This window comes from Nycticebus coucang, chromosome 12 (assembly GCF_027406575.1).
Source record: "Nycticebus coucang isolate mNycCou1 chromosome 12, mNycCou1.pri, whole genome shotgun sequence".
In the NCBI taxonomy this organism is placed as follows: Eukaryota; Metazoa; Chordata; class Mammalia; order Primates; family Lorisidae; genus Nycticebus; species Nycticebus coucang.
The window spans coordinates 65,517,141-65,544,433 of record NC_069791.1 but is presented as its reverse complement, the minus strand read 5'-3'; the positions used below and the strand labels follow the sequence as shown (position 1 = coordinate 65,544,433).

General features: G+C 43.6%; 1 protein-coding gene across 1 annotated transcript in view; it reads right to left on the bottom strand.

Annotated features, from left to right (window-relative positions):
• The window catches only part of SDK1 (sidekick cell adhesion molecule 1), a 1,108,031-nt gene that overhangs the window by 103,966 nt on the left and 976,772 nt on the right, over positions 1-27,293 (bottom strand). Inside the window, exons 23-28 of the mRNA XM_053556749.1 lie at positions 17,618-17,727; positions 15,567-15,717; positions 14,732-14,969; positions 6,053-6,168; positions 4,395-4,584; positions 1,885-1,983 (exon numbers count right to left, since the gene is read on the bottom strand). Coding sequence (XP_053412724.1) covers positions 1,885-1,983; positions 4,395-4,584; positions 6,053-6,168; positions 14,732-14,969; positions 15,567-15,717; positions 17,618-17,727 — 904 coding nt within the window. The remainder of the gene's footprint in view (positions 1-1,884; positions 1,984-4,394; positions 4,585-6,052; positions 6,169-14,731; positions 14,970-15,566; positions 15,718-17,617; positions 17,728-27,293) is intronic.

Here is a 27,293-nt window from a genome sequence, read left to right as displayed (position 1 = left end):
AAGCAACAAGTCAGAATTTCACCCTCTGTACCCCTATGTTTCCTGTTTCACAGCATACTGGGGGGCAATTTCTGGATAATTAGACACTTAGCCCTGCTTGTCCCAGAAAAGGTTTCGGCCTGGTGTGGTATTGGGGCAGGCCCTGACTGGGTGTGGGCCCCAGCCATGTGCTCTATAGACCAATTCTCTCCTCCAAGTCTGGGCTCATGGTGCAGGCCCAACCTCCCCAGCTAGAGCACGACCTGAAACACTCGCTTCCACGCTGGCTTTTATAGCTGCTCATTTGTGATTTTAGGAGCAAGAACCTGCAGTTCCAAGGGTCACCTAATTCAGAAATACTATCCTCACAGCAAATACTTCTATGTAGCAACTGCAGAAATCACACAGAGGAAGAACGGAAGTGCAAATAGGGCCACAGCCTCCTTGTGTGGATGACTGAGGGGAGCTTCAGGCCCCACCTTAATGAAACAAGTGCTCCAAAAATATTTGACTTTCAGTCCACCCTTCTCACAGAGTTGTTATCTAAAAGACAAATCTGATCATGCCACTTGCCTGCTCAAAGTCCTTGGATGACTGATTCCCTGCTGCGCTTAGCATAGGTTTTCACATATTTTTTTTTTCTCCAAATGATGAGAAACTCTTTCCCAAACCAAATCTTAGAACCCCGAGGTTAAAAGCAGGCAAAGGCAGTGAATTTTACCCGTTTGTAAGTTCATGGTGATAATTTTACTGTAAATCATCTAGAACACAAGCTAACTGAATGAGGGAGTCTCCAGTGTATCAGAATTAGTCAAATATGACATTTGAGAGCTGACCTGGGTCTGGAGCAATATTCTGAGCCTCCTGCCCTTGCCTCTAAAAGCATTCAATTTAGAATGTCTGGGCCTGAGGGTCACATTCTCCCAGGCCCAGCAGGGTGCCCACAGCAGCTCACAACTGGCCAGCTTTGGATCTGTCCTGGGTCCCACAGGCAGGAGGCATCGCCTTTGGCTGAATGGATGCCTCTCCTCCCCCATTCCAAGGCTTTGGAAGCCACTTGTCTTTGAGATCCAGCTCAAAAGCAGCCTACTGTCCACTAAGACCTTCACCCAGCAGGAGCTGTTTGCAAGGTATTTAACAGAATCTTTACCACATTTATCATATTGTAATTTCACTTGTGTATCTCCCTCATGGGACAGTGGGCATATTGTGGATGGGCACATCTTATTAATTCCTTTCCTCCCACTATGCATATGATGCCTGGCTTACAGAAAGTCCTAATTTGTCTTGGTGAAAGAGTGAATAAAGAAAGGAAGTGATAATATTTTAAAATATAATTTGCTGCCTTTAAGGAACTGGGAAAAATTAAGGCTTTTTATCAATGTTAGCAGAGTTGCTTCTCTGAAAGAAAAGTTAGAAATAAACACATTCCCTGGGACTGAAGGCATACACTTCACTTCAGTTGTTCCCTAAACAAGGATCAGGTGTGAGTACTAGGGCGGAAAGATGCTTCCGGGACCCTAGGAGCAAAGCCCATACCTGCATTTTGTATGGAAAAGAAGCCTATTGTTTCTCAAATACACATCAAAATAGCCTGATATTTCAGAGAGAGTAACGGAATGGTTGATTACAAATGGCATTGCCACGAACCTTGAACAAATGGAAGAAATTCTGGGTTAACAAAATGCAAATCTTATTCCACAGAAAATAACGACAACGACAACAAAAAAAACAAGCCTTAGCATATAACCAGAGAAAAGTCAACGGGTCCATGATCATCTCAGTTTAAAAAAATGCTAGGCTGTTGTAGACATGATTTCTTTGAACCTCATAAACATCTAATGAAAATGGAAGAAATCAACCTGATTGTTATTTCTCCTCTTTTTATAACAGTGGTGCCCTTACCCAGAATAATGCCGTTGGGCTCCTCCGGAGGTTGCCACACAATGCGCACTGAGGTAAGCCTCACTTCAGGGAACACGAGCCTCACTGGTGGGCCTGGGGCTGAAGGGAAAGACACAGTGACCCACACACTGAAACAATGTCCTCTGGGTACATGACAGGTTATATGGGGTTCTGAGGGTCAGCCAAGTGCAGCACTTACCACAGAAGGCAATGTTCAGGGGCACAACAGTGTGAAGTGTTCCACAAATGACATTTGCAATCTAACTGGCTCTCTGTGACTCCCTAATGAGTTTGAGAAAACACCTCATTTTGAATCCTACCTATTTACTTTCCAAGTTTCAAAATCAGGGCTCAGAAACAGTTAAGAATAATGTGAGCGACACTGGTATGCCAGGATAAAGGACTTTGTAGCCTAGACATCAAGTTGAAAGTGAAGATTTGACTAATCTAAGCTTAGATTCCTATCTGCAAAGCAGGAGTTCAATAACATTCCTTCCAACACTAAACGCAAGTTATAATTACTAATAAAATAAGATGTTTATAATCAGTAATTTTTCTCATGTGGATGTTCCCTTTCTCTTGCCTTATCCTAGAAAATTAAGAGTTGATGTGCAGAAATACATACAATAATTCTTCTGTATGGTTCAGTGCACCAGTAATTCAAAAAGCGTTATGTGTTATGGAACCATTGAATAATAGGGTTGTAGCTCTCATAAAATACATTTCCTTAAACAGACAGGCAAACATGTGGCCAGCGTGAGGGCTTCCTATTGGAACTTAATAACTGATTGATTTCCAGGTAAGAGGCAATGGGCACAGAACAATCAATACCAAAATAAAATGATTTACATTAAGTCATTCCAGGGCTGGTGAATTCTGCCTCTGGCTATTGAGCTGAGAACGGTATTTTACATTTTGAATATGTGTTAACAGTCTAACATTTTGAACATCTGCTATGACACCTATTTGGTGGTAAAATAAATGCTTAAGGTCTTGCAGCCAGGACTAACTCACAAACATACAAACACTGATATCCTCAGCGCTGATCAGTGTGATCAGACTGAAATGAGGAGGAAGAAAGACACATCTATATGAAGACTTAGTGATATAAGAAAGATCATTCTGCACTGGCCAGCTGTGCTCTACGAAGAAGCAACTCCAACAGGCCTAGTGCTAGGAAGAGTTTCTAAAGTTGTCCTTCTTACTTTAGTCTGAGTAACCTGGAGCACACAACAGCTGCAGATAGTCTTGCAAAGAAACAATGTCCACATTCCATTTCCTCTCTGGGATCCCCCTCTACCCTGGGACCCTGTGTTAGGGGAGGACGAATAAGTCACCACGGAGATATTGCTCTCTTTCATAGAGCCAGCGCCCAGGAGTGCTGCTCTCTAAGTAAAATGGAGAAAACAGTTTCCATTCAGCAGTTGGAGTATGTTTGGGGCTAATTCAGTTATTCAGTAAAGATGCTTAAGAAAATCTACAGTAGCTTCCCTTCTGATCTCCGATGTGTGTTTTTGGGGAGAGATCAGTATTTTCCCCCCAACATATTCATTACCATCAGTTTAATAATGAAAATGTGAAGGAGCTGACCTTTATGTGTTTGACATCTGCAAAGTGGAAAAACACATTTACTGATGATTTAGACTTGCATAAAATAAAGCAGGCAAGGCATGCTTGTTATGCAGGCCTGAAACATAGGGGTGTGGGGACCCGGGAGCCTGTCAGGAACATGGCTACCTACATGGGAACTTCTAATGATCTCTCTTGATGCAAATGGTGAGAACAGGCAGAACTGAGAGAATTGAGGCACATTGATCCAGAATAGATATATTTTTAAACTACAATGTTTTCTCCCCTTATCCTTGGTTTCACTTTCTATAATTCAATTACCTCAGGTTAACCTTGGCCCAAAAATATTAAATGGAAAATTCCAGAAATAAACAAGTCACAGTTGTCAGTGGTGTGCTGTTCTGAGTATTGTGATGAAATCTCATGTGGTCCTTTTCCAAACCACCTAGGATGAGACTTACCCTTTTGTCCAGCACATCCATGGTGTCTACACTATCTGCCTGCTAGTCACTTGGCAGCCATCTTAGTTATCAGACTGGAAAAAAAATAGAGCACATAGGGTCCCATACTATCTGTGGCTTCAGAGATCCACTGGGTGGGGGAGGTTAGGATGTAACCCCAGATAAGGGAGCCTCACTGTAGCTGTGTGTAGCCGCAGCGAAGCGGAGCAGCTGCCCCCCTTCACTGCCCCTTTCTGGCACTGCCTGTGGCAGAATTACAATGGAAATCCTGCGTAGGTTCATAATTAGGCTGTAAAAATTCACTCCAGGCTGAAATTGGCCATATAAATGCTCAGTGACTGAAAAACAATTTCGTTTCTTTCAACCAAAAAAAAGTCATTTGAAAATTAAGTTAAAAAGGACGAGAACCCAAATTATTTGGATTGGGAAAGCAAGCCTGGGAGCTGGCGAAGGATGCGAAGGTGCAAGCCGTAAATGTACCGTCATCTTTGGTGCGCTCAAGGATGAGAGGCAAGCTGGGGACCCCGTTGCCGATGCGCGTGAATGCTAGCACCTGCAGTTCGTACATCACAAACTTGTGCAGGCCCGCCAACAGTGCTGACTGCGTGTGGTTCCCTCGCACGATGTGGCTTCTGGGCTCAGGATCCAGATCTTTGGCCCGGAACAGAATCTGAAGCATCAACACACAGCACGATGGTTACGATGCTGCAGCGTGTTAGGAAGAGACTCCCCGGGCACAGGGCAGGCTCACGACCATAAATCAAGGACCAACCAACTGTGTTTTCTCCCCAGGGACAACTGTGCTAAAAGCTTATGGATCTGCTATCTATACCCTGGCATCTGGGGAGGAAGACAGTGAGGAAGCAGTAGTGTTCCAGAGTGGAAGGGGAGCTTATCATCCTGCCCACGGCTTGGTGAGTTGGCTGCCTGGTTGTAATTTGCAAGATCTGAGTTGCCCAACTGCAGCCAAGCCAAGCACAGCCACTAAAACAAAGATTGGGTTATGAACACGGAGACATTCTGCTCTTACATAGGAGCCAGCAGCCCACAGGGCTTCCAGGCTCCATGGAAACCGAGTTCCTGCCCCAGAAGACCTGCTATTCTCCACCTGGACAGGAAGCTGTGGCTGCCCTGAGCCATCAGCAGCTGCCCATGCCACAGACCCAGCTGTCCTGTGACATTCTCTGCCACAGCCCCCAAGACCTCATTCAAAGCCCATTCCTCTGAGATTAGGGACCAGAGACTGTAAAAACAGAGTTAGCAGAGAGGGGGTTTACAAGCAGCAGTGTCCTGTAGGACCCAGGAGGGTACAGTTTTATTCACTGAACTGACTTGACAGGAATGCCACATTGTCACAGAGACAGCAGAGATTACCTAGGAGCCCCAGAAGTGAGGAAGCATGAGAACAGAAGTGGGTAAAAGAATAGGTGGGAGGAGGGTTGGGGAAGGCAAAGAGGCGCCAAGCGTGGCCTTGCCGGACACATCCAGAAAGGCTCATTCTGCTGCTTGGCAGAGCTGAGCTGAGAGCAGACCGGGAGATGGGGCTTGTCGCATCAGTGACGGAATGAGGGGCAGAATTAGGTTCTAAATGGTCAGGATAGAAGCATGGAAGGAGGAACCCAGAGAATGCTCCCCAAAGAAGGTGAAATGGACCCCACCCCTACAGCTGACACCACTGCTAGGATGACCAGGTGACAGTGATACATGGACAAACAGGTACCTGGCTAAGGACATTCACTCAGCACTGAACATGAGGAAGGGTACTTTATAATAAAACACACTTAATCCCCACACCAGTCCTGTGAAGGGCCTGCTATCACAATTCCCACTTTCCAAGCACGGAGACAAGATGTGGTGTCTGGTGTCTTGGGCAGAGCTAGGCTGAGCTTGGGGTCTGACTTCAACTCCTAGTTCACTCAACTGCTGAGCTCCTGCTTCTGCATTTGTGAAGTGGTCATACCAAGGCCTACTTCCCAGACTGTGATGAGGCTTAGATGAGACAACTGATATTAAAAATCACAAAAAGGCCAGTGCTGTAGATGCATAAGAGAATACACACTCATTGATTTGGGAGGATAGTGTGTGGTAGCATCTCCCCCGCAGCTCTGTACACAGATGGAGGTCGCCTTAACACACACCTTGTAGCCCAATATGAGGCCATTCTGGTCCTGTTCCGGCACAGAAGCCCACGTCAGGAGAATCTGGGTCGAGCTGACAGCCTCTGCTGACACATTTTCAGGGGCAGCTGAAGGAACTGTAAAGAATGAGTTAAATAGATTGGCGTCAAAAGTATAAAGGTTTCTACAAATAAAGATCCAATGTTCAACCAAATAATCATGTTGTCCTTGAGATAGCTATGTATTCTGAGCATTTTGTAGTAATCAGATTAAACCCGCAGGAGTGTAACAGGTATGTAAATCTCTTTAACATTAGCAACAAATTCCATAAATCCTGGGTATTTAGGAGCTCAATTTTACCTGAGTCCACCTAGCAAGAAAATATGCTTGGTTTTTTTTCTGTATTAACTTGTGGAAACTACAGACTTTTATCTCAAATAGGAAATCCTCACTTTCAGACAGACGTCAGTTCACTGACTTTGCTAAATTCAGCCCTCTGTGAGGGAAACAGGTGGGGCTGGACAGAGGAGGCGATGTTAGGGTTTACACACAAGAATGGGAAGGAGAAGGGATTTACTAACTGCATCCTTTTGCTGTCTCTGTGTCAACTGCCTTCAGATACATAATTGCAATTAACTCCCACAGTGATCCAGTGAGGTAGGTGCCATTACCCCCTTTCTACCCATAAGAAAAGTGAAGCTTGAGAAAATTGCATTCACAGTGCATACAGGGGCAGTCGCACAATTCTTGACCCATGTGCACATCAGATACTTTTTTTTACTTCCATGCAATCTCTCCTCTGTTTACATTGTCACTGAATTAATTTGTCTTGACTTTATATTCTGGACAATCTCACTTTGTTTTACTAATTTTCTGTGGGCCCATTTAAACTTCAAACACCATCCAGACAGGAAAAGACAGATCTGGTCATATCCCAAGCAAAGTCAGGTTTTTATAACCAGACCTGAAGTTCCCAGCTGGGCCTGAAGGTCACACCACACATCAGTCATCCACAGTCCAAACAGGAAGAGAAACAGTTCAAGTTCCTTAGGTTTCAGCACTTGAGTACCCTGCAGGATGGCTCACTGTCCATATGAAGGAACAGAGGCTCTAGGACAGTGGTTCTTAACCTTCCTGATGCCGTGACCCTTTAATATAGTTCCTCATGTTGTGGTGACCCCCAAACATAAAATTATTTTCGCTGCTAGTAAATAATTTTATGGTTGAGGGTCACCACAACATGACGAACTGTATTAAAGGGTCACGGCATTAGGAAGGTTGAGAACCGCTGCTCTAGGAGGTCACTTCTAAGTGGCGTAATAGCCTTTTGAATTCAGGAGGTCTTGAGGTTCACAGAGGGGAGTGAGATGCTCAAGGGGTGACGGAGCAGGACCTGACTCAGTGTGGGACTTGGGGAGCTGCTCTAACCCCCGTGCCTCAGTTGTCCCATCTGTGAAATGGCAAAGTCTACCTTCATACTTTGGCATTTGTCTTCTCTCTCCTCTATACTGTGGTCCTGTACTTTGCAATTAGCAGGTGATTGATAGTTATTTGTTGCAGAGAAAGTGAAAGAACCACTCCTACCCCGAAGTGAGGATGGGATGAAATATGGACATGCCTGGAATAGAGTCTGACACACAGAAGGTGAGAGGAAACATCTGTCCCCTTTCTCCCTGGCTGTGTCACCAGAGGTCCAGGAACACTAAGGTGCACAGATGCACCTCTGTAGCTAGAGTTGGGGCTTTCCCCGCTGCCCTTCCATAGAGCCATTCACTCAGCCATCCCTTTAGACACGAAGGCATCCTCTGTGGCCAACAGGCTGTGAGGATAGCTCTGCTAGTCAGTTAATCTAAAGACACAGACAGTAACATGGGTTCGTATAATAATGCTGTCCCCAACATTTGTAGATTTTTCATGCCAAAAATCTTTGGTCTTTTTGGTTATGGGTTGAATTGTGTGCCCCCTGAGTCTCTATGGTGGAGTCCTAACTGCAGTGACCCTCCTTATATTTCCAGAGGGAGACAATGCCAGTCAGCTCACTCTAGTAGATAAAGGTTCTTTCCAAATATGTCTGGTCATATTTATTCATTCAGTTATTCAGTCCTTCAACAAAATAATATTAATTTATTTGAGCAGATAAGTGTCATAGAAAAGGAACACTTATAATTTTAAGGTTGCCTGGTTCTCTGAGAAGGAATGCTCATCACAGGTACCAGCCCTCTGTCCTCAACGGCTTCTAGCTGTGGTGCCCACCCTCCTTGTTCCTGCTCCCTGTGACCATTATAGGCACCCATAGAGTGTCTTAAAAGCTACCATGGCTTTCACCGGAAAATGGCTTACATATATACTTAACTTTTCAAAAAGGTGTAATAAACTGGTACTTCAAATCAGCTATAAATTAAATGAGTCACTATCATTAAAAGAAAATGTAACCCTGTAATGTATGTGAATTTATTCGGAACAAGATGAGGACCCCAAACATACTATATGCCCAAGATATCAGCACTGTGTTCCAAAAATTCTATTCCCATCTGTAGAAAGAGAGGGCATTGTCATAGCAACACAATGGGTCCACTTCTCTAATCTTCTACTGCTTCCTATGGGTCAATCTTTGAAACCGTAAGTGCCATTCTCACAACAGACCTATAAATGATAGCTGATTTTTCAAGATGTAGAAATATGTTCATCCATTTGCTGGACAGCCACCTCCCAAAGAATAACAGCAACCTAGCGACTGTGGCAACTCAGACACAGCTGAATTTCTCAGATGGAGAGAGCCAGGAGGGGTTGTGGAAGAAGAAAATGGCAGACGTCAGGATGGAAATTTCAGCTAATTCAAATTCTACCAGGACAAAATCTGCCATTTGTTTGCAAAGTTTTTAAGATTTGAAGAAGAAAAATCTTACCCATCATCTTTGTTGAGGCAGATTCAACTCCTTTTCCAACCTGGCTTTTGAAGCTTTGAGATGTTCTTAGAAATTCTCTTTTCACTAAAAACAAAACTACTCAAAATGCTCACTTTCTCCTTCATGCATTCTCCCTTCTCTGCGAGTTCTCACCTCACAGTTCACTGCTACCCCTCATGTGGTCTCTTGGTTTTTAAGGCCTCATTTATCCTCATAATATATCATAACATGTCACAGAACTATTAGACTGCACTTCAAAAGTGTAAACCTCATTTAGATTGTGGCTCAAAATGTTCCTCTCCATGTTCCCAGTGCTGGCATTCAGTTTCTGTGCACGATGCCATTTTAAATATCAAGGAGCTGCTACTTTCAGTGAGGTGGCCTGTTGTTCCACATGTGGTCAGTAGCTCTGTTCTCTCTCTAGCCCCTGCCTTCTCAGGTGCTCCGTACTACCTCTTAGCCCTTGTAAGAAGATATTACAGGCAGTGAGGAAAATCTTCAGTGCTCCCAACCACACACAAAGTGTGCAATCTATGAACCTTACTTATTTCAATGACAGCCCCCAAGCTCCCCTCCCCATCTTATCCCTCACCTCAAAAGGCTGAGCAGTGCCTGGCAAGCTCTATTTCTCTGCTGGGGAGAGGAAGTGGTAGCAGGTCCAAGCAAGGCAGGAAATCAAAACTACTTCAACTAAAAGGGCCCTGCCTGTCAGAGGAGGGGAGCTGACCACAGAGGGAGGTTCTGAAAGTGCCATTCAGAAGCTAAATGTAAGGGAGAGGAAATGAGGTCCTGTAGGGATCAGTGATATTCACTTGAAAACCCCCAGGTTGGCAAAGACTGGCCCTGAGAACACCTACCATCAGAGAAAAGATCAGCCCAAGAGGCGTCCCTAAAAGCTCATTATTCCAGCACTAAAAATCTCCAAAATAAGAATCAACCAAACTTGAAATGAAGCTCAATAACCCAATTATTTCAATTTGTGATGAAAATACTTGAACCAAAACTCTCCTCTTCTTTCCAGAGAGATTTGTGTTGCACCCAAATTTCTAACTGAAGAAAAATTCAATCAAAAACCAAAAAATAATTTTCTATATGCTATAACCCTCTAAAAAAGAAAGAACATGATGATCGACAAAGCAAAACTTCAGTTGCAAGAAAAATTACTACTCTTGATGAAAAGCCTTCTCGACAAGTGAACTATGAACACAGCAATGCTGAAATCAATGCAGTTAATTCCGCATGGGCTGTCCATGAAGTCCCCTGGACCTAAACATGATTCAATCAACCAAGACAGAAACAGTTCATTATGCTCCTTTTGATAGAAAATCTATATCTCAATATTAATTAAAACATAGCAGTCTCTACAAAAATAAACAGCATTGCTCAAGAAAGCCTCCTCAGAGTTATTGTGTAAGAGCTGATAACAGGATTATCTGAAGAAAACAAAGTCAGAAAAAGAAAACCTAGAGTGGGTGAGTTGATCCATAAAGGATTATTCTCTGCATCGTCTTGAATACTGGAAAGGTTTGAAAAAAAAAATACAGTCTCAACTCAGTAATTTTCCATTGGTTTACTTGGTTTTCAAAGCATATCCCTGGAAAAATTATCAAAACAATATTTCTACTTTTATTACAATTCCTTCATTTTTTATAACAGTTATTTTGTTGTTTTCTGAATTACATCCTTGAAAATTAGTTGAGGTGGTGTAAAATTCAAGGTTGAGGGTGATTTTCTCTTAGCTTCTTCAAGATCATGATCCCCTTTCCTTCTTGCCTCTATTGTTCTTGAGTGGTCACTATCAGTAACACTGTCTTAGCCTCACCTCATGGGTTATCTGCCTTTCACTCCAACTGTTTTTAAGAGTTTCTCTTTGGTTTTGGTGTTTTGTGTTTGTACCAAATGCATTTTCTTGTGAATTTATTTTTATTTATTTTGCTCAGGATTCATGCTTTAATCTGCATTCATTCATTCATTCAGTCTGATAATGTCCTTCATCACTTTTGGAATTTTTCAGCCATTATCTCTGCATATTTCTTCACTCTCATGTCCTCTTTCTTTCCATTTTGAAAATCTCATATATCCATCTGAGATCCTGTCATTATATGGTCTTTTAATCTCTGTCATATTTTCAAACTCTGTGTCTCTGTGCTATATTTTGAGTTATTTACTTAAATCTAGCTTCTAGTTTGATAATTCTCTCTTTGACAGTGTCTAAATTGCTTTTTACCTGAAACATAGACTTTTTTTTTTCAACAACTGTGTCCTATTTGGTTCTTTCTTATAAACAAACGAACAAACAAAAAACCCTTCTTTATAAAAATAATAACATTTTAATGCCTTATTTTAAATGTAGTTATTATATAGTTTCTTTCAGACTACTATGTATTTTAAAGTAATCAGGGCCCTCTTTCTTTCTTTTCTTTTTTTAGGCTATTCTTTTTTTATTTTTTTGGCTGTTCATATGGCAGATTGTTTCTTCTATGTTTGATAATTGTGATTCATTTTTTAAAGGGGTTGATTTTTATATGGGAAAATTTGGCTGTGGCAATATTTTTCCAGAGGAGGAGTCATATTTGCTTCTGTTGGGTTTCCAAAGGTTTGTCCTGAAATCATGTGGGGTTTATTTTTGTATTCTCTTCTTTGTTTTGGTTTTGGAGAAAAGTAAATTCCTGTACTGGGTATAATATGTATATATAACTATTTCAGGAGGAGTTGATCACTATTTCCCTTTAGGGCAAGAAGATACTAGGGTAGTGAAAATAATCTTCAGGACTTTCCAACCATAGGCAAAGTGTACAATCTATGAGCCTTACTTATTTCAGTAACATTTTATCTGTGCAAAATGAATCTAGGGAAAACTAAGCTTTTCTTTTAAAAATAGCTTTATTGCAATATAATTCCTATATCATATAATTCATCTATTTAAATTATACAATCAATGTTTTTTTTTTTGAGTTGGACCTTCTTTTATTTGCATTTAAAAGATTCTGACAGTATCCACAAATAATAAACAGTATCATATTGTTTTCTGTTTTTAAAAATTTGCTTAAATCAAAGTGTATGGCTTTTAATGTTCTGCAATTTTCTTCTTCTACATTTTTTCTGTACATATTGATATCTTTAAATTTTTTTTTGAAATTTACATTCTATATTTACTAAGTTTCACATAATACCTTTGTACAATTCAATGTTTTCAGTATATTCACAAAAATTGTGCAAACATCATCACAATGAACTTGAGGACATTTCATAGCCCCCAAAGAAGGCCTGTATCCATATCAATCACTCTCACTCCCTCCAACCCTTTCCCCATGCCTAGGCAACTACTAATCTACTTTTCTGTCTCTGTTGAGTTGCCTATTCTCAACATTTCAGATAAATGAAATCAAATAATATGAGATCTTTGTGTGTGGCTTCTCCTATTTAGCACAATGTTTTTAAGTCTCACCCACATTGTAGCATGTATCAGAATCCAATTCCTTTTTATTATTGAGTTATTCATTGTATGGATAAACCACGTTTAATGACTGATAGATAGTTTCTACTTTTTGGCTATTGTGAATAATAGCATAGCAATCCAGCTGCTATGAATATTTATATATAAATTTTTGTGTAAACATATGTTTTCAGTAATCTTTTATATATGCCTAGGAGTAGAATTTCCTTATGTTTAACCTTTTGAAGAATGCCAACTGTTTTCCAAAGTTGCTGCATCATTTTACGTTCCTATAGAAATATACAGGGTTCCAGTTTCTCCATCTTCACTGACACTTGTTACTGTCCATCTTTTCTTTTTTATTTTAGCCATCTTAGGAGCGTAAAGTAGTATCTCATTATGGTGTTGATTTGCATTTACCTCATGGCTAATGATATTGAGCATCTTTTCATGTATTATGGCCATTCATATATCTCTTTTGGAGAAATGTTATTCAGATTCTTTGCCCAGTTTTTAATTGGATCATTTGTCTTTTCATTGGGAAGTTGTAAGAGGTCTTTATATATTCTAGATACAAGTCCCTTGGGAGATATATAATTTGCAAATATTCTCTCCCATGTGAGGAGTTGTTTTTCATTTTCTTTATGATATTATTTGAAGCATAAGGGTTTTCATTCTAATGAGGTCCAATTTATCTACTTTTTTTTTTTTCTTTTGCTGCTTGTGCTTTTGGTTTCTGCAATGAAATTATACATTAATTTCTCTTCTGGGAGTTTCTGGATCATTCATATAAAGTAAATTCTAAACCCAGATATGAGTTGGGCACAGGACTCAGGGTTACTCTTTTTTTCCCTATGCAGAGTCCAGGTAGGCATAGACAAACTTCTGAGGGCAGGTATTTTTAGTCTCCCCTATTAAAGAGGGTACAGCCTTCAAGACTCATGTCTCCATACAAGAGTTTAGGTTCTGGCTCCCATAGTACAGAGATTCAAGGTGACTCTCCTGTTTCCACATGTGCACCAAAAGGGTCCTGAAACGATGATGGATCCAGCCCCAACTCTGTCCCCCCAGGACAGCTGCAGCCAAGCTCAACAGTTACTGCTGAACTATTTTCAGTTCCCTTTATGCCTTTGACACCTTGGGGTTTCCTTGTTTTTCTCATGAACATGTCAATAAAGTTTCAAAAATTATATTTTATCTATAATTTGTTTTGTTTTGTTTTTTCAAAAATATTTTCAAAAATATTTTATTTCCGCAGGACCACCCGCGGAAAGGGGGTGCAGCCTTGTTCTTTACCACTGACCACTGGCCTAGTTCGTGGTCTCAACTGTCTGAACCTTCTCCTCACCCTGTGTCTGACAAAGGCTAGTAATTTATTTTAAGTACTATTTCTAACAGCCTAAGTTAGCCTAGAATTAACGGCCCCTGAATCCATCAAGCACATGCTGTGACATCCACCAAAGACTCAAGAGAGAAAATAAAGTTCAATTCAGAACCAATTGCAGTATGTCTTTAAAGAGCGTTAGATGCACTCGCTCTTCCCTTTGTGTTTCTACAAACTCACATGAGGCAAGGAAAGGTCCTCCCAATCACTGTTGCTTGTTTGAAGTCAATCCATGAAGCTAGAAGACTAGGGGGCCATGTTCATTAGCAGCATAATGAGCAGAGGTCGACTCAAGGGTGACCAAAAATACTTCTCCTTTCTTCCTGGAATCATCAGTAACCCCCTAACTGAGCCCAAAGTCAGTGAGTGTAGTGATGTGTGTAGCACTTCGGCACAGGTTAGAAGAGGTCCATTCTTGGCTCCTTCTTTTCTCTTCTGGTAGCTCTGTGCAGAAAGTGATTAGTTCTATAGAACAGCAGAGCCTGGGCCTTTAATCACTTCATGGATGCGAGCCACCCATCCAAGAGGAACACCCACCTGAGACTACAGTACGAGTGAGAAATAAACTTCTATTGTGTTAAAGCAATTCAACTTCGGGGGCCCATTTGTTACTGCAGTGACTATTTAATGTGCTACCCACATTAATTTGTGAAGAGGATATTCTGAATACTTTGTTTTTAAAGACTCCCCATAGGATGTTTACACATTCTGCCTTTTTAACTTTGATGGGAAAAATTATCCCAACCTTAAAAAAATAATAATGTTAGTCCAACCCTTATTAGAATTCATCAACTCCCAGAGAATGGCCTGGGCCCCTAGTGAAGTTTTCTTGTTGTGGCCTAACCAATGGCTTTGGAGAGCGCCAATGTAGTCACACAGTGGGATTTGGAGACTCAGGAGTCACTAAGCCCTGCCCATCTCTACTGAGGCATGGAGAGGGCTGGTCTCTGGGACTGGAAGTACCTCCGTCTCACCTGACTCCCTTGTCCGACCCCGTAACACGTTGCTCCATGGCCCGGAGCCAGCAGCATTGAAGGCCTGCATCTGCAGCTCGTACTCCGTCCACTCCTCAAGCTCCTCAATGGTGAACTCCCGCTCCAGCCGGTCATTGACGACTTGGGCCAGTGCTGAGGCTGGGAGGTCTGGGCACCAGTACTTAATCCTGTAGCCCACAGACTCTGGGTTCCCATTGTAGTGGGAATCGGGCAGGGGCTAGAAGTGAACAAAGGTTCATGAGGAGCTGAGGTCTCAGAACTGTCACCTTTAAAGTTCTTAAGGATGGGCTTGTCTTATAAGGTCAATTCCATAAGAAATGCTTCTTAGGAGAATAATCTTAGAACCTTCTACTCTATTTTTTCCTAAAACTTTTCTTCTGTTAATTAAATGAAAACCCTGTCAGTAACTTTGGCTGGATATAATTTGTTTTAATACATTTGGCTTAGTTTTGTGGGGGAAATGTTCTGATTAAATATCAGGCTGGCTCTCTTACAATATTGAGCATTGGTTCCATGTTGACCCAGCTTAAGGACTTATAGGTCTAGCATGCAGTACTACCAGCTTTCCTCCCGCAAGGAATATTCCTCAATTCCAAGAAAAGAGTGAGTAATGCCACTAATTAATCACATATCCCGGGCTAGTCTGAGACCTAGCACTAACTATAAAATGTAATACTTTTTGGTTTGATGATGAGATTAATTTTGATGAGGAAAAAGGCATGACTAAGGAACTGCTAAGCTCTGGCTTCCATGTATGCCCTGGGCACCTCGAACCTCTTGTCCCTGTAGCCTCCCCTTCTCAACTCCCACTCACCACCCAGCGGAGCCGCAAGCTGGTCTCACTAGCAGTTCGGACTGTGATGCTGGTTGGAGCCACATCAGGTGGGGCCTGCAGGGTCTGGATGACCCGGGATGATTGACTGTAGGGGCTTGGACCAACAATGTTCACCTGCTTCATTCGAAATCTAAAGGTAAGACCAATGATGAGAGTTATTCCAAAGCAGAAGATAATAAGGAAGAGACGAAGTCAACCCCCAAAATCCTATGCCTGTTTCTCAGGGGAAGGCTCAGATACATGTCCACCTGTATGCTAAAGGCTCATGTTGCTCAAGGACATTCTCTGTACCTGGCTCTATTCAAAATGCAAACTACATATTTATCCTATTTTCCTAAAAGCCTTCAAAGAATAGTGAATCTATTGCAACCTAACTATTTAAAGTTCCCAAGTAAAACACAATTGAATGGGTTAGACTGGGGTCCTCAAACTGCAGCCTGCAGGCCACATGAAGCGGTGTGATTATATTTGTTCCCATTTTGTTTTTTTACTTCAAAATAAGATATGTGCAGTGTGCATAGGAATTTCTTCATAGTTTTTTTTTTTTTTTAAACTATAGTCTGGCCCTCCAACGGTCTGAGGGACAGTGAATTGGCCCCCTGTTTAAAAAGTTTGAGGATGCCTGGGTTAGACAGTTAGAAATCTATGTCATCAGTTTCCATTGGCTGATTCAACTTTTTAATCAGAGGATCAAAGATCAAGTAGCTATTCAACAGAATTGGAGTGTCGGAATGTTGCTACTAGAGGACAGGTCTGAAAGTCCAATGTCTTTTGAATGACCAAGGGTACCCCTGCACCTCATTTTCTATTGGTTCAGTAGAAGAGCAAGGACCCCAGAAACCACACCCTGGATTCTAATCCATCAAGTAACTGTGAGCCCTTTGACAAATGGATTTGTTTCTGATTTTCTATAAAACAAGGTGGAGTTAGATGTTTTCAGAGTCTGTGGTAATACTTTCAGTCTTTTTATTTATCTATATAATTATTGGAATCAAATTTACAACCAAGAAAATTTACTAAGCTCACAGACATACACATACTTATTATAGAGGTTCCCTAAATGTACCAGAATTTAAGACAGGAACATTGATCTTTAATTACAGTTCCTGATCTTTAAAATAATTATATAGCTTCTGCTAATTTCACATGGTAAGTCTTAAATCCCAATAGCTCATTTTTAGCTAAACATTTTTCTTTAAAAACCAGTGTATTGTGCCTTGATTTGTCTTCTCTAGTTTTAGGAAGGATGTTAAAATGAATAGAAGCTAAATGGAATTTCTCATTAGGTTTTAAAAAAAAGCCCGATGACTTTGTTTTGTACTAAAAAAATGTTCTTCACAAAGATGTAATTTCACCTTTTACTCCCTGAATTAGTAATTCTTATTCTTTCATTCCCCAATCTTATGAAATGTATCTGTCCTGGCAGAATAATGACATTATCAAACTCAACATCTGATGATAACTGGAAATTTCATCTCCCTCAATGGCCTTACGGGAAGCTATAACGTCGCTAACGGCTCATGATCACTCTATCCTTCGTTAAGGCCAAGGATTTACTGCCCAGATCAGTCTCAGGATCAAGAAGGGAAAGGTTAAATGGTATGTTAAGTGCTTGATAAGTGAGACTAGCAGCTCCTGGGCCCTGGAAAGGGGAGCAGAAGGATATTCCTAGCACGTCTGCTTTGTTAGCACACAGCATGTTAATAGTCCCAAGAGGCTGTGGAGTTTTGTAAACAAAAGCAACACATTATTATTAAGCCTAATATAATAGTAAGCCATTTCTATTTGGTATTTTCCTGGCTAGTATTGATATAAATAACATTGCTAATCTATCATCTGGGTATAATCTCCCTTAGAATAATAACCAACTGTGTATCCTGCCTATGCCTCAGGCTTTGATTTATTGTTATTGCTACTTGGAAACTTCTAATTTACATGTATTCAACTGGGTTTTATTATGGCCAATAGAAGCCACCTGCTTGAGATGCCAACTCTTCCTCCTGCAGCGGCTCATCGCCTGCTGTGCTCACCTGTAGTGAGTGTAGGGTGTGAGGTTTGGGATTTCCAGGGTCTGGGCATCAGGCTCATTCTCCTCTTCATAGAGGCTGACCCATTCCTCCTCATCACCGATGGCTCCAACCTGTGCAAAGGGAGATCCTGAGGTTGGCTGAGTATGCTGTAGGACCAAGGATGCCCCATGGACCGTATGCACCTGCTTGGTGGGTGGTGGGCTGGGCTGAGCCCATAAGATCCCCTACCTAGAATGCCCTGAGACCTCCACATGTCTCTCTTATGCCTTGGAGATACAAGCTCTTGCCCTTGCCACCATCAAGTCTGGGTAGGTTTTGGTCAAGAACTGGGCCCCAGGATGGTGGGACCTGAAGAATGAAATCTCTGGGAACAAAGCCCTAAGGGCTCAGACACCATCAGTAGCAGAAAGAATTTTCCACACCGTCTTGTCCTTCCTCCCATTTGACAAGGTGAGGCCTTAAAGAGAGGCTCAGAGAGAAGGACTTGGCCAAAATCCCAGTGTGACCAGTGGTGGGTCTGTGGGCACAGGCTGGGGGTCCTCATGTAGGGTCCAGAGACATTTCCATCACACGCTGACTAGAGGGAATGTCTCTCCCCACATCTACCCTGACTCTTTTCCTCCAATAAAGATACCACCACTGGCCCATGGCATGAGGAAGGTCCTTATATAAAGAAGCACTAAGCTTCTGCCCTAGCAATCCAATCCGACCATCCCATCCCTTTAAGATTTGAAGGAACCGTCTCAGAACAGAGCTGACTGCAGGAAAACCCCTCCCTTCAAACAGCCTTGTTTCCAAGTCTGCTAAGGAGGCCCCTTGGTGTCTTCTGAGCTCCCAACTCTACCCCTTGGAGTCTCTGGCCCTGCCCAGTGACCTGCCTCGTGCTGACTGTTCTCCCCTCTCTGAATGCTGTGCTGTTGGCCTAAGGGGTGTTTTCATTTCCTGAACCCCTGCTCTGGTCCTATGCCACATTTCTCACTCTGTCTTGCTCTTTCCTGCTGCCAAAACCCAAGTGCCTATGGTGGCTTTTATATCTGCCGCACTGAGTTGAGCATATTCCTTATCCCTGTGCCCATGCCACACAGACTGCCTTGCATGGGAGCCACAGGGAAGACGCCCTCAGCCTCCTGCCAGCCAGGAGGACCATGGCACTCCTCTGTGGAGATTCCTGAATCCCTGTCACAGGGGCACTGTGGCCTGGTGTGGCTGTATGGTTCTGGAGGACCCAGGGACACACAGAGAAGGCTATGAGCACAGAGTATGTCAGGCTGAACAGGGTCCCAAACAGTTACCACTTCATAACGGGCTTAAGTGACAGAATAGGAAAGCTGCTCATTAAGTTTGTAGAGCAAACCAAGTTGGTAGGTGGCCAAGTCATGGGTGGAAAATGGTGTGATCTGCCATTCAATCCTATAATTCCTCTACTAGGCATATACCCAGAAGACCAAAATCACATCATAACAAAGATATTTGTACCAGAATGTTTATTGCAGCCCAATTCATAATTGCTAAGTCATGGAAAAAGCCCAAGTGCCCATCGATCCACAAATGGATTAACAAATTGTGGTATATGTACACCATGGAATACTATGCAGCCTTAAAGAAAGATGGAGACTTTACCTCTTTCATGTTTACATGGATGGACCTGGAACATATTCTTCTTAGTAAAGTATCTCAAGAATGGAAGAAAAAGTATCCAATGTACTCAGCCCTACTATGAAACTAATTTATGGCTTTCACCTGAAAGCTATAACCCAGTTATAACCTAAGAATAGGGGGAAGGGGGAAAGGGAAGGGAGGGAGGTGGAGGGAGGGTGACTGGTGGGATTATACCTGTGGTGCATCTTACAAGGGTATATGTGAAACTTAGTAAATGTAGAATGTAAATGTCTTAACACAATAACTAAGAAAATGCCAGGAAGGCTATGTTAACCAGTGTGATGAAAATGTGTCAAATGGTCTATAAAACCAGTGTATGGTGCCCCATGATCGCATTAATGTACCCAGCTATGATTTAATAAAAAAAAAAAAAATGACCTTGGATGTGAAGGGTTCCAAGAGGCCAGAGTAAGCACAGGTGCATGTAAGCTTCCTAAAAGGATAAAGGCCAAGGACAGAACTCAAATACCCTGAGTGAAACACATTGAATTAGTGAGTAGCTCCTCCAAAAGTTAAACATAGAGTTACCACATGACCTGCAATTCCACACCTAGATGTATACCCAAAAGAACTGAAAACAAGAGCTCTAGCAAACACCTGGACACAGATGTGCATAATGCACTATGCACAACAGCCAAAACACGGAAACAAGAAAGCGTCCCTGAACACACTGTGGCTCATCCGTACAATTGAATATTATCCAGCTATAGAAATGGATAAAGTACTGATGCATGTTATCACATGGATGAGCCTCAAAACATAATGTGAAGTGAAAGAAGCCAGACCCCAAAGCCCACATACTGCAGAATCCTCCTATGAAATAACCAGAATGCATAGGTCAATCTACAGAGACAGATGCAGATTGGTACGGGGCTAGAGAGAGATGGGACTAGGAGTGACATCTTATTGGGTCCAAGGTTTTCTTTTGTGGTGATAAAAATGTTTTGGAACTAGACAGAAGTGGGTGCACAACATTGTGAATCTACTAACTTGTGACTTGTATACTTGAAATGGTTAATTTTATGTTACATAAATTTCACCTCACTTCAGAAAGAAACATTAAAATAAAATGCAGGATGACTGGCTACAATCATTGGCCAGATCTGGAGGTCAGAGTATATGATGAGTAGCCCGGAAGTCAGCAAAGCAGCAAGGCAATTGAAAGGGAGGCAGTTTGCACAGCTGGAGGAGCAAGAGGGATAATGCCCTTGCTCCATTGGGATAGACACTGAAGTCCTCAAATCCTTGCTTCAGAGGCACAGAAAAGGGGCTTATGTGGATGGATGAAGTCTATGCAGAATGCTCATCCTGGAGAAGGGAATGCTCTATGCCGACCTCGGAAGGGATAAGCCTAGAGCCTGACAGGCCCAGGCCCCCAAAGGGCCCATGCCACTGTCGGTCTCCTTCATTGTATCTCTGAGGAGAGAAAGGACCAGAAAACTGGCCCACGTGGAACATAGCCTAGGGCCATCCAACCCTGGTGGGCAAATGAGGATGAGGCAGGGGATGTGGGGATCTCAGGGGCTCACCAGTATCCACCTGAAAGCCCCTCCTGGGAAAGTGTCTAGCACAGGGGGGATACTGGGGCATTCATCTGTGTGAATAGGCGGACAAGTGAGCTAACCAATAAGCCACAGAGCTGCACCAAACTACCCCAGCCCGTGTACACCAGGGGAAGCAGAGGCCCAGGAAAAGGGTGACTTGTTCAAGGTCACAACTCAGCACAGCCTTCTTTCACAGCCTAAAGAAGGGAGAAACACACAGGGCAGGAGGATGTGAGGGTGTGGGGGAAGGATGCACAGCAGCATGGGCTTCCTGAATTATTAATTTCTTCAGGTCAGAATTCTACCAAATTCAGCTGAATTTTACAAAATGTAATGGGATCCCCTGTAGAATGTGGGGGGTCAGCAGGGTTCACTGGTTCAGAGTCCGAGGTGACTTGGATGGGCTCCTCTTACTGAAATGCACTCTCTGGATATTAAACCAAAGTGTGGTGTGATTTCATGGAAAATAAGTTTAAGAAAAAGAAGAAAAGAAGGAAGAAAAAGAGGTGAATTGAAGTTTGGGCCAGTCAATTTGAGACCTTTTATTGATCACTCAATTCCAGGCTTAAAGTGCTAAGGAAAGAGGCAGCAGTCAGGGAGCCCACCTCTCTGGCTTGGGTGCTAGTTGGTGCCCCCACCTCCTCATCTTATCTGCCAGTGTGTAAGGGGAAACACATGTGTGGCAGGTTCCATTTATTCTGCAAGTCCCCAGTGTGGAGTTGTGGACACTCATCTACCTTTGCAAAGAGCCTCCTTTCTCTTTCCTTCTGTCTCTCCTCCACCCCTACATTTCCTTTCCCCTTGGACACTTGTTTTGAGCTCCTCTGAGGGAGAAAAAAATGAATCTGAGGGAAGGTGGGGTCTTTCAAAGGGGGCTCTGCCATCCTGCTCTTGCCTTGGCACCAGCCTGTATGGGTGTGGCCTGCCAGCTCCTCCCTGGCCCCTGTGGACACCTGCGGCCTGTCCAGGCACTGAGCATGGGGCACACGCTTGGCCACACCGGCTCCTGCAGGGAAGGCAGGGGCAAGGGCAGTGACTCTGGGATTCTTTCCCCTCTCAGTGTGGGTTTACTCCATCTGCCTGTTCCCAACGCAATTGGTAAACTCCTCTAGAATCTAGAGAGCATTTGGCTTTGGGGAAGCCTCATGAACAACATACCCTTTGCTCCTCACTCACCGACCCAGGTGATGAAATCTGATGGCCTCATTCTGTGCTCCCATAGCATCTTCTCCATACCCTATACAGTGCCGATCTTATTTGTCAAAACATTCATTTAAAACATAATCAAACAAATTCAGAGTGAGAATCAAAGATTCATTTTGCTTAATAATGAGGGAACTAGTGGGATGATAAGACTGGTTTGTGGAAAACACAGAGTCAAAGTATTGTACAATCAGTAAAAGAAGGAATGCTCAAATAAAGTTGAAAAAATTAAAAATAAAACTGGTTTTAAGAACAACACAACCATAACCTCTGGCTTTACCACTTTGAATCTTCCATAAGATAGCTTCTAATTTCACAGAGTCTGGGCCAAATCAACAAACATAATTGTATCCCTTAAGGCACAGGAGCGTTAGGTAGGCTTATTTAACAAAGCCCTACTGGTCACCAAACTCAGGCTCTCAGGCCAAATCCAGCCCACTTCCTGGTTTTGTAAATAAAGTTTTATTGGTACACAACCACACTCATTGATTGGGCACTGCTGCTGGCTACTTTCATGCTTCCATAGCAGAGCTGCATCGTTGTTATAGACTATCTGACCTGAAAACCTCAAGTATTTACTGTCTGGATCTTTATAGAAAAAGTTTGCCAACCCTTGCCCCGGGAAGCCCCAGACACATGCAGTACTCCAGTGGAAGAATGGAAAGCACCATTTCTGGTTGTCTTGCTATTCTCTTTCTTTCTCTCTCTCTCCTACCTGTAGACCCACCCCCAAGGCAAGTGCAGGGTCTGACTCAGCCCTGTATCTCCAGCAGCTCTGCCAACCATCCAGTAGCCTAAATTTGGTGCTCAGCCCTGTTTGTTTAACACATGACATACAAATGAACATGCGAATAATCTGAAAATCAGTATTGAAAATGGGCTGTTTTACATGGAGCTCCAAAAGCAAATTATTACCAAAAATGTAACTTTACTTACAGACATCTGGGGGTAAAACTTGAATTTCTACAGTAAAAGGTTTACATTTTTATCTACAGAGACCAGGATTCTTTTTAGCGAGGAACAGGAGTTCTTTAACCCTTGCAGGACTCCTCTGGCTTTTTAGTTAGATTTCAAGGCTGTCCTGACAGAGTGTTCTAGAAGTAGCCAGCTGCTCACTAACAATGTGCTGGCTATGGAGTGAGGCAGAATTCTTTAAAGATAAAACAAATCAAAGCTCCATGGGGAAGCTGAGCTTTTGAAGGTTTTTTTTTTTTTTTTAACTTCTTCTTTTAAAGCTTACAAACAGCACTTTACAATACTTATTACAAAAGCAGAAATGCCACACATCTGAAATGTCACTTGGCAGGGGGCAGTTCTCTAGACCCATTAAGAGCAGCTGTATGTCCATGAACGATACTGGAGTGGAGTCGCTCCTGCCCCACTATACCCACCCAGAGGGCCCTTGCCTGCCAGCTCCTTGTCTAGCTTGTGTTTGGCACCAGCGGCCAGCAGGCTAGGCCTGTTTGTCTGCTGGACAAGTCATGTGCATCAGGTCCAGCCTCCAGGAAGTCTGGTGGAGAGCGGGAGGGCCAGGCAGGACCTCAAACTCTCCCGCCAGGAGGCTCCGTGGCCCTGATGAGCTCAGCACCCAGAGGCCAGGGGTCAATGGCCACTTAGAGGATAGTCATTAACCTCATGCAAAAGGTAATTCTGCAAATGGAAAGGAAGCACACAGAGCCGGCAGCTGTAGGGAGGAGGGCACTAGGGAGGGGAGGGCACAGAAGCAGCTCTCCTTTAATCCAGAGCTAAAAAGGGGCAAAAACAGATGCTCCAAAACTCCTTCCATGGAATCTGGCTAAGCCCAGTGCACCCTGCTTGGCTGAAATTCTGTTGTCAGCAAGAAAACCTGCATGTCTAGCAATTTCTCAGGTTCTGAGCTGTGTTCTGTGTGCAGGAGTCAAAGGCAGCTTCCACAAAGGAGGTGGCTGGAGAGGCAGAGGGACTGATGGGGGCTTCTGGCAAAAGCTCATGCAGCACTGCCAGGAAGGGACTCACCCAAGGCCTGCGGGAGGCCCTAAGGCCAGTTCCCCAAACAAATCTGAGAGTCTATAAACCTAATAGGTTGGACCCCTCTTCTTAGCTTTCGGTTTATCTCAGCGCTGGAGGAAGGTTCACACTTACAAATAGCCCAACACTGTATTCCCTAGCTCTTCCCTCCTGTCCATTTCACTTCCAAGTTGTTTTGAAATATTCTGTCTTCAAAGCAGAAGGGTTGTGAAATGACTGGGTTTTCGACCACATTCCTTCCATCCTCAGCTCTGTTCTTTGGGTTTCTCTGAGGCAGGTTCTCTGGGTCTGTCTGTGGCTTCCTGACTGTCTCTTCTGTGGCTTCTCCTCTGACCCCAGGAACCCTAAAGTGAAGGCTTTCCCCATGCCTGCTCCTGTCCCCTTGGCAATGCTCCCTGTCCCCCAGGGACAACTCAGTTCTCTGTCCATGACCTTCCTTCTTGCTGACTGCAGTGTGGACATTTCTTGGTTCTAGACATCTCTGCACCAGGATGGGAAACTCGACTGGCCACCCAGACCTCATTAGTTTCCTTCCAAGACAGTCTTTGTTCCTCAAGGGTGACAGACAGCACAGTCTGCCCATTCTCTAGGGCTGACACTGCTTCTCTCTCTGCTCCTGCAAAGCACACCTGCTGCATGGCAGTGAGGATGCCATGCTATGCTCACCTTTTCTCAGTCTGGGGGCAGGACCCTGGTTGAGCAGCCCCTGAGTTCTTGCACTATTTTGATAATCTAGCTTAGTGAATTTCAAAAAAGAAAGTCATCCTTGCCACATTAAGACAGACCCAAAGGTCAGGGCCGCCCAGCTGTCGGTTTTCCATGCAGTGGCCACTGGCAGGGCAGTGTCTCTGATGAGTACTTTGAAGCCACAGGTTCCATGGTGTCCCCAAGGCGTATCTATGTCCAGGACTCTCTTTCCTACTGGGTATAGCCCAATGATCCCCCTGAAGCACAGGTCTCAGAAAATCCCAGGTCTCTGTGCTCACAGCAATAGCAAGGTCCAAGCAGCAGATGAACTCTAGGGTCCCTAACAATTCAGGCAGCACGGGGTTCATCCTCTGACTCATGCTGTGGTTCACAGTGCTCATAGTCCAGAGTCAAGTCCAGACCCCTTAGCAGGCTCACCCAATCCACCCTCCACCGTTGTCTCCCAATACGCCTCGTCAGGCTGCCCTGACAACATACCTAGGCTGGGTAGCTTATGAACACAGCAGCTCATTTTCTCAAAGTTCTGGAGGCTGGAAGCCCAACCTGGGTACCAGCTTCCAGGTGGAAGGGAAGCAGGAGCGCTCTCTCGGGTTCCTTTCATAACGACACTAACTCCACGCTCATAAGGATCTAATCACCACCGAAGGCCTCATTTTAACACCATCACCTTGGGGATGAAAGTTTCAAAATGGGAATTTGGGGGGTCACAGACATGCAGCCCATAGCACCTGTCTCATCCCCTGTGCTCCTTACACTCTAGCCCATTTGTTCACATTCCCCAAATATGTCCCCCCAAATTGTCTTCCCACTCCCACCCAGTGCCTCCCTCATGGAACCAGTTCTTCCAAAGGCCCCAGTGAAGAGGCTTCTCCCAGAGCCACCTCTGCCCTTCACGACTGTCCCTGCACTGAAAGCCCTGGGGTTCTGTGCATTCTGGGAGCAATTCTATTCCCCCCAGCGGCCTCTCCAGGCCTTCTCAAGTCCTGTTCCATCCACCTCCGTCACTCATGTTGTGTCTGTCCTGTCTCTCCCATTAGACACAACCTTACTCAAGGATCACAGGGAAGCCAATGCCCCCTGTGCCACACAGTAGGATTTTGTGCTCCATTATGCATGAAGGAGACCCAGGGGAGCATCTTCAGCTCCATAGCCAAACACACCAGCTTGAAAATGCTGCTGCCTGTGAGATGCTCAGTACCTTGACTTTAGCTGTACAACAAAGATGACCAAAGCAATCCCAAAGGGCTATCAGGAGACCCAGATGGGACATTCTGCACCTGACATCCCACGCAGTGAGCAGGATTTTCAGACAGAAACAAGTCAGCCTTAGTGCAGCACATGCAGCCTCCCGCATAGGCTCTGTGTCCCTCTGCCCCTGTCCAACCTGTCTCACTCACCCAGGCCTCCCAGGTGGCCACTGGGCCATCCCTTCCTATGCATCAGTCTCATCTCCTAGTTTGTGTGCTTGGTGCTTGCACATCTGGGCCTTGCTGGCCCTAGAGGGTCCACTCCTCCTGGTTTGCAAATTCCTGAGACAGGAAACAATTCACCCACTGGGCACCTTTCATATCTGATGCCCACCAACTGGGGTCTCACACTCCAGGCCATCACCCCCTGCCCTAATCGCCAGTGCCAAGTGCCAGGCAACTTGGGACAGCCGTAAATGAGGGACAGAGCCCCCAGCTGAAATTGTTCACATCACCAGTGCTAAGCTGTCTCATCTACCTTACCCCTTCCTTCCCCTGGAAGCCACAACAAAGGCTCCTGCCCATAGCCTTACCCCCCAGGATCCCATGCTCCCCATGCGGCCCCCTGGTGTGCTATGCCCCTTCCTCTTGGTATCTGTAATGACTTATCTTTCCAATGCCATTTATCTTCTAATCTGTTGGACTTATAATACCTGAATATAAAAACTACATTTTAAAATGATCCTAATGTTAAGATTTTCATTCTTCTCTTCTCTCTTCTTATAATTTCCTCCTCCCCATGGAAACACACTGTTTACCCTTGAAGACCCACCTTAAATTTTACTTCCTACATGGAGCCTTCCTTGGTACTTTATTATTCATTCACTCTCCCATAATCTCTTGGCAGCAATTCATTATAACAATTCTCACAATCTCATTTGTAGCAAACAGACCACCTCTCAATCCTCCTTTCCATGGCTACCCCCCTACCCCCCACCCCACCCCCACGCCCGCACAAAGTGTGAGTTCCCAGAGGGAGAAATGAAAAGTTTTCCCCTTAGTAATCTAGTATATAGCACGATACCTGAAACAATGAAACCTATAAAACAGTAGGTGCTTAATAAATGTTTGCTGGATGAATGGATGAATGAATGAAACAAATATAAAACCTAATGACCAGCAAAATGAAACTTTTAGGCAAATCTAAAAATACAGAAGAGATTTAGGATGAAAGAATTACAACACAGAGCAGTTCTCAAAAAGACCTGGAAAATATTACTCCCATAAAATTTAATTTGGTTTGACAGTTGTGATTTATATATACATTGACCTCTATTTCTGAAAAATGACATTTGTAGTAAAACATTT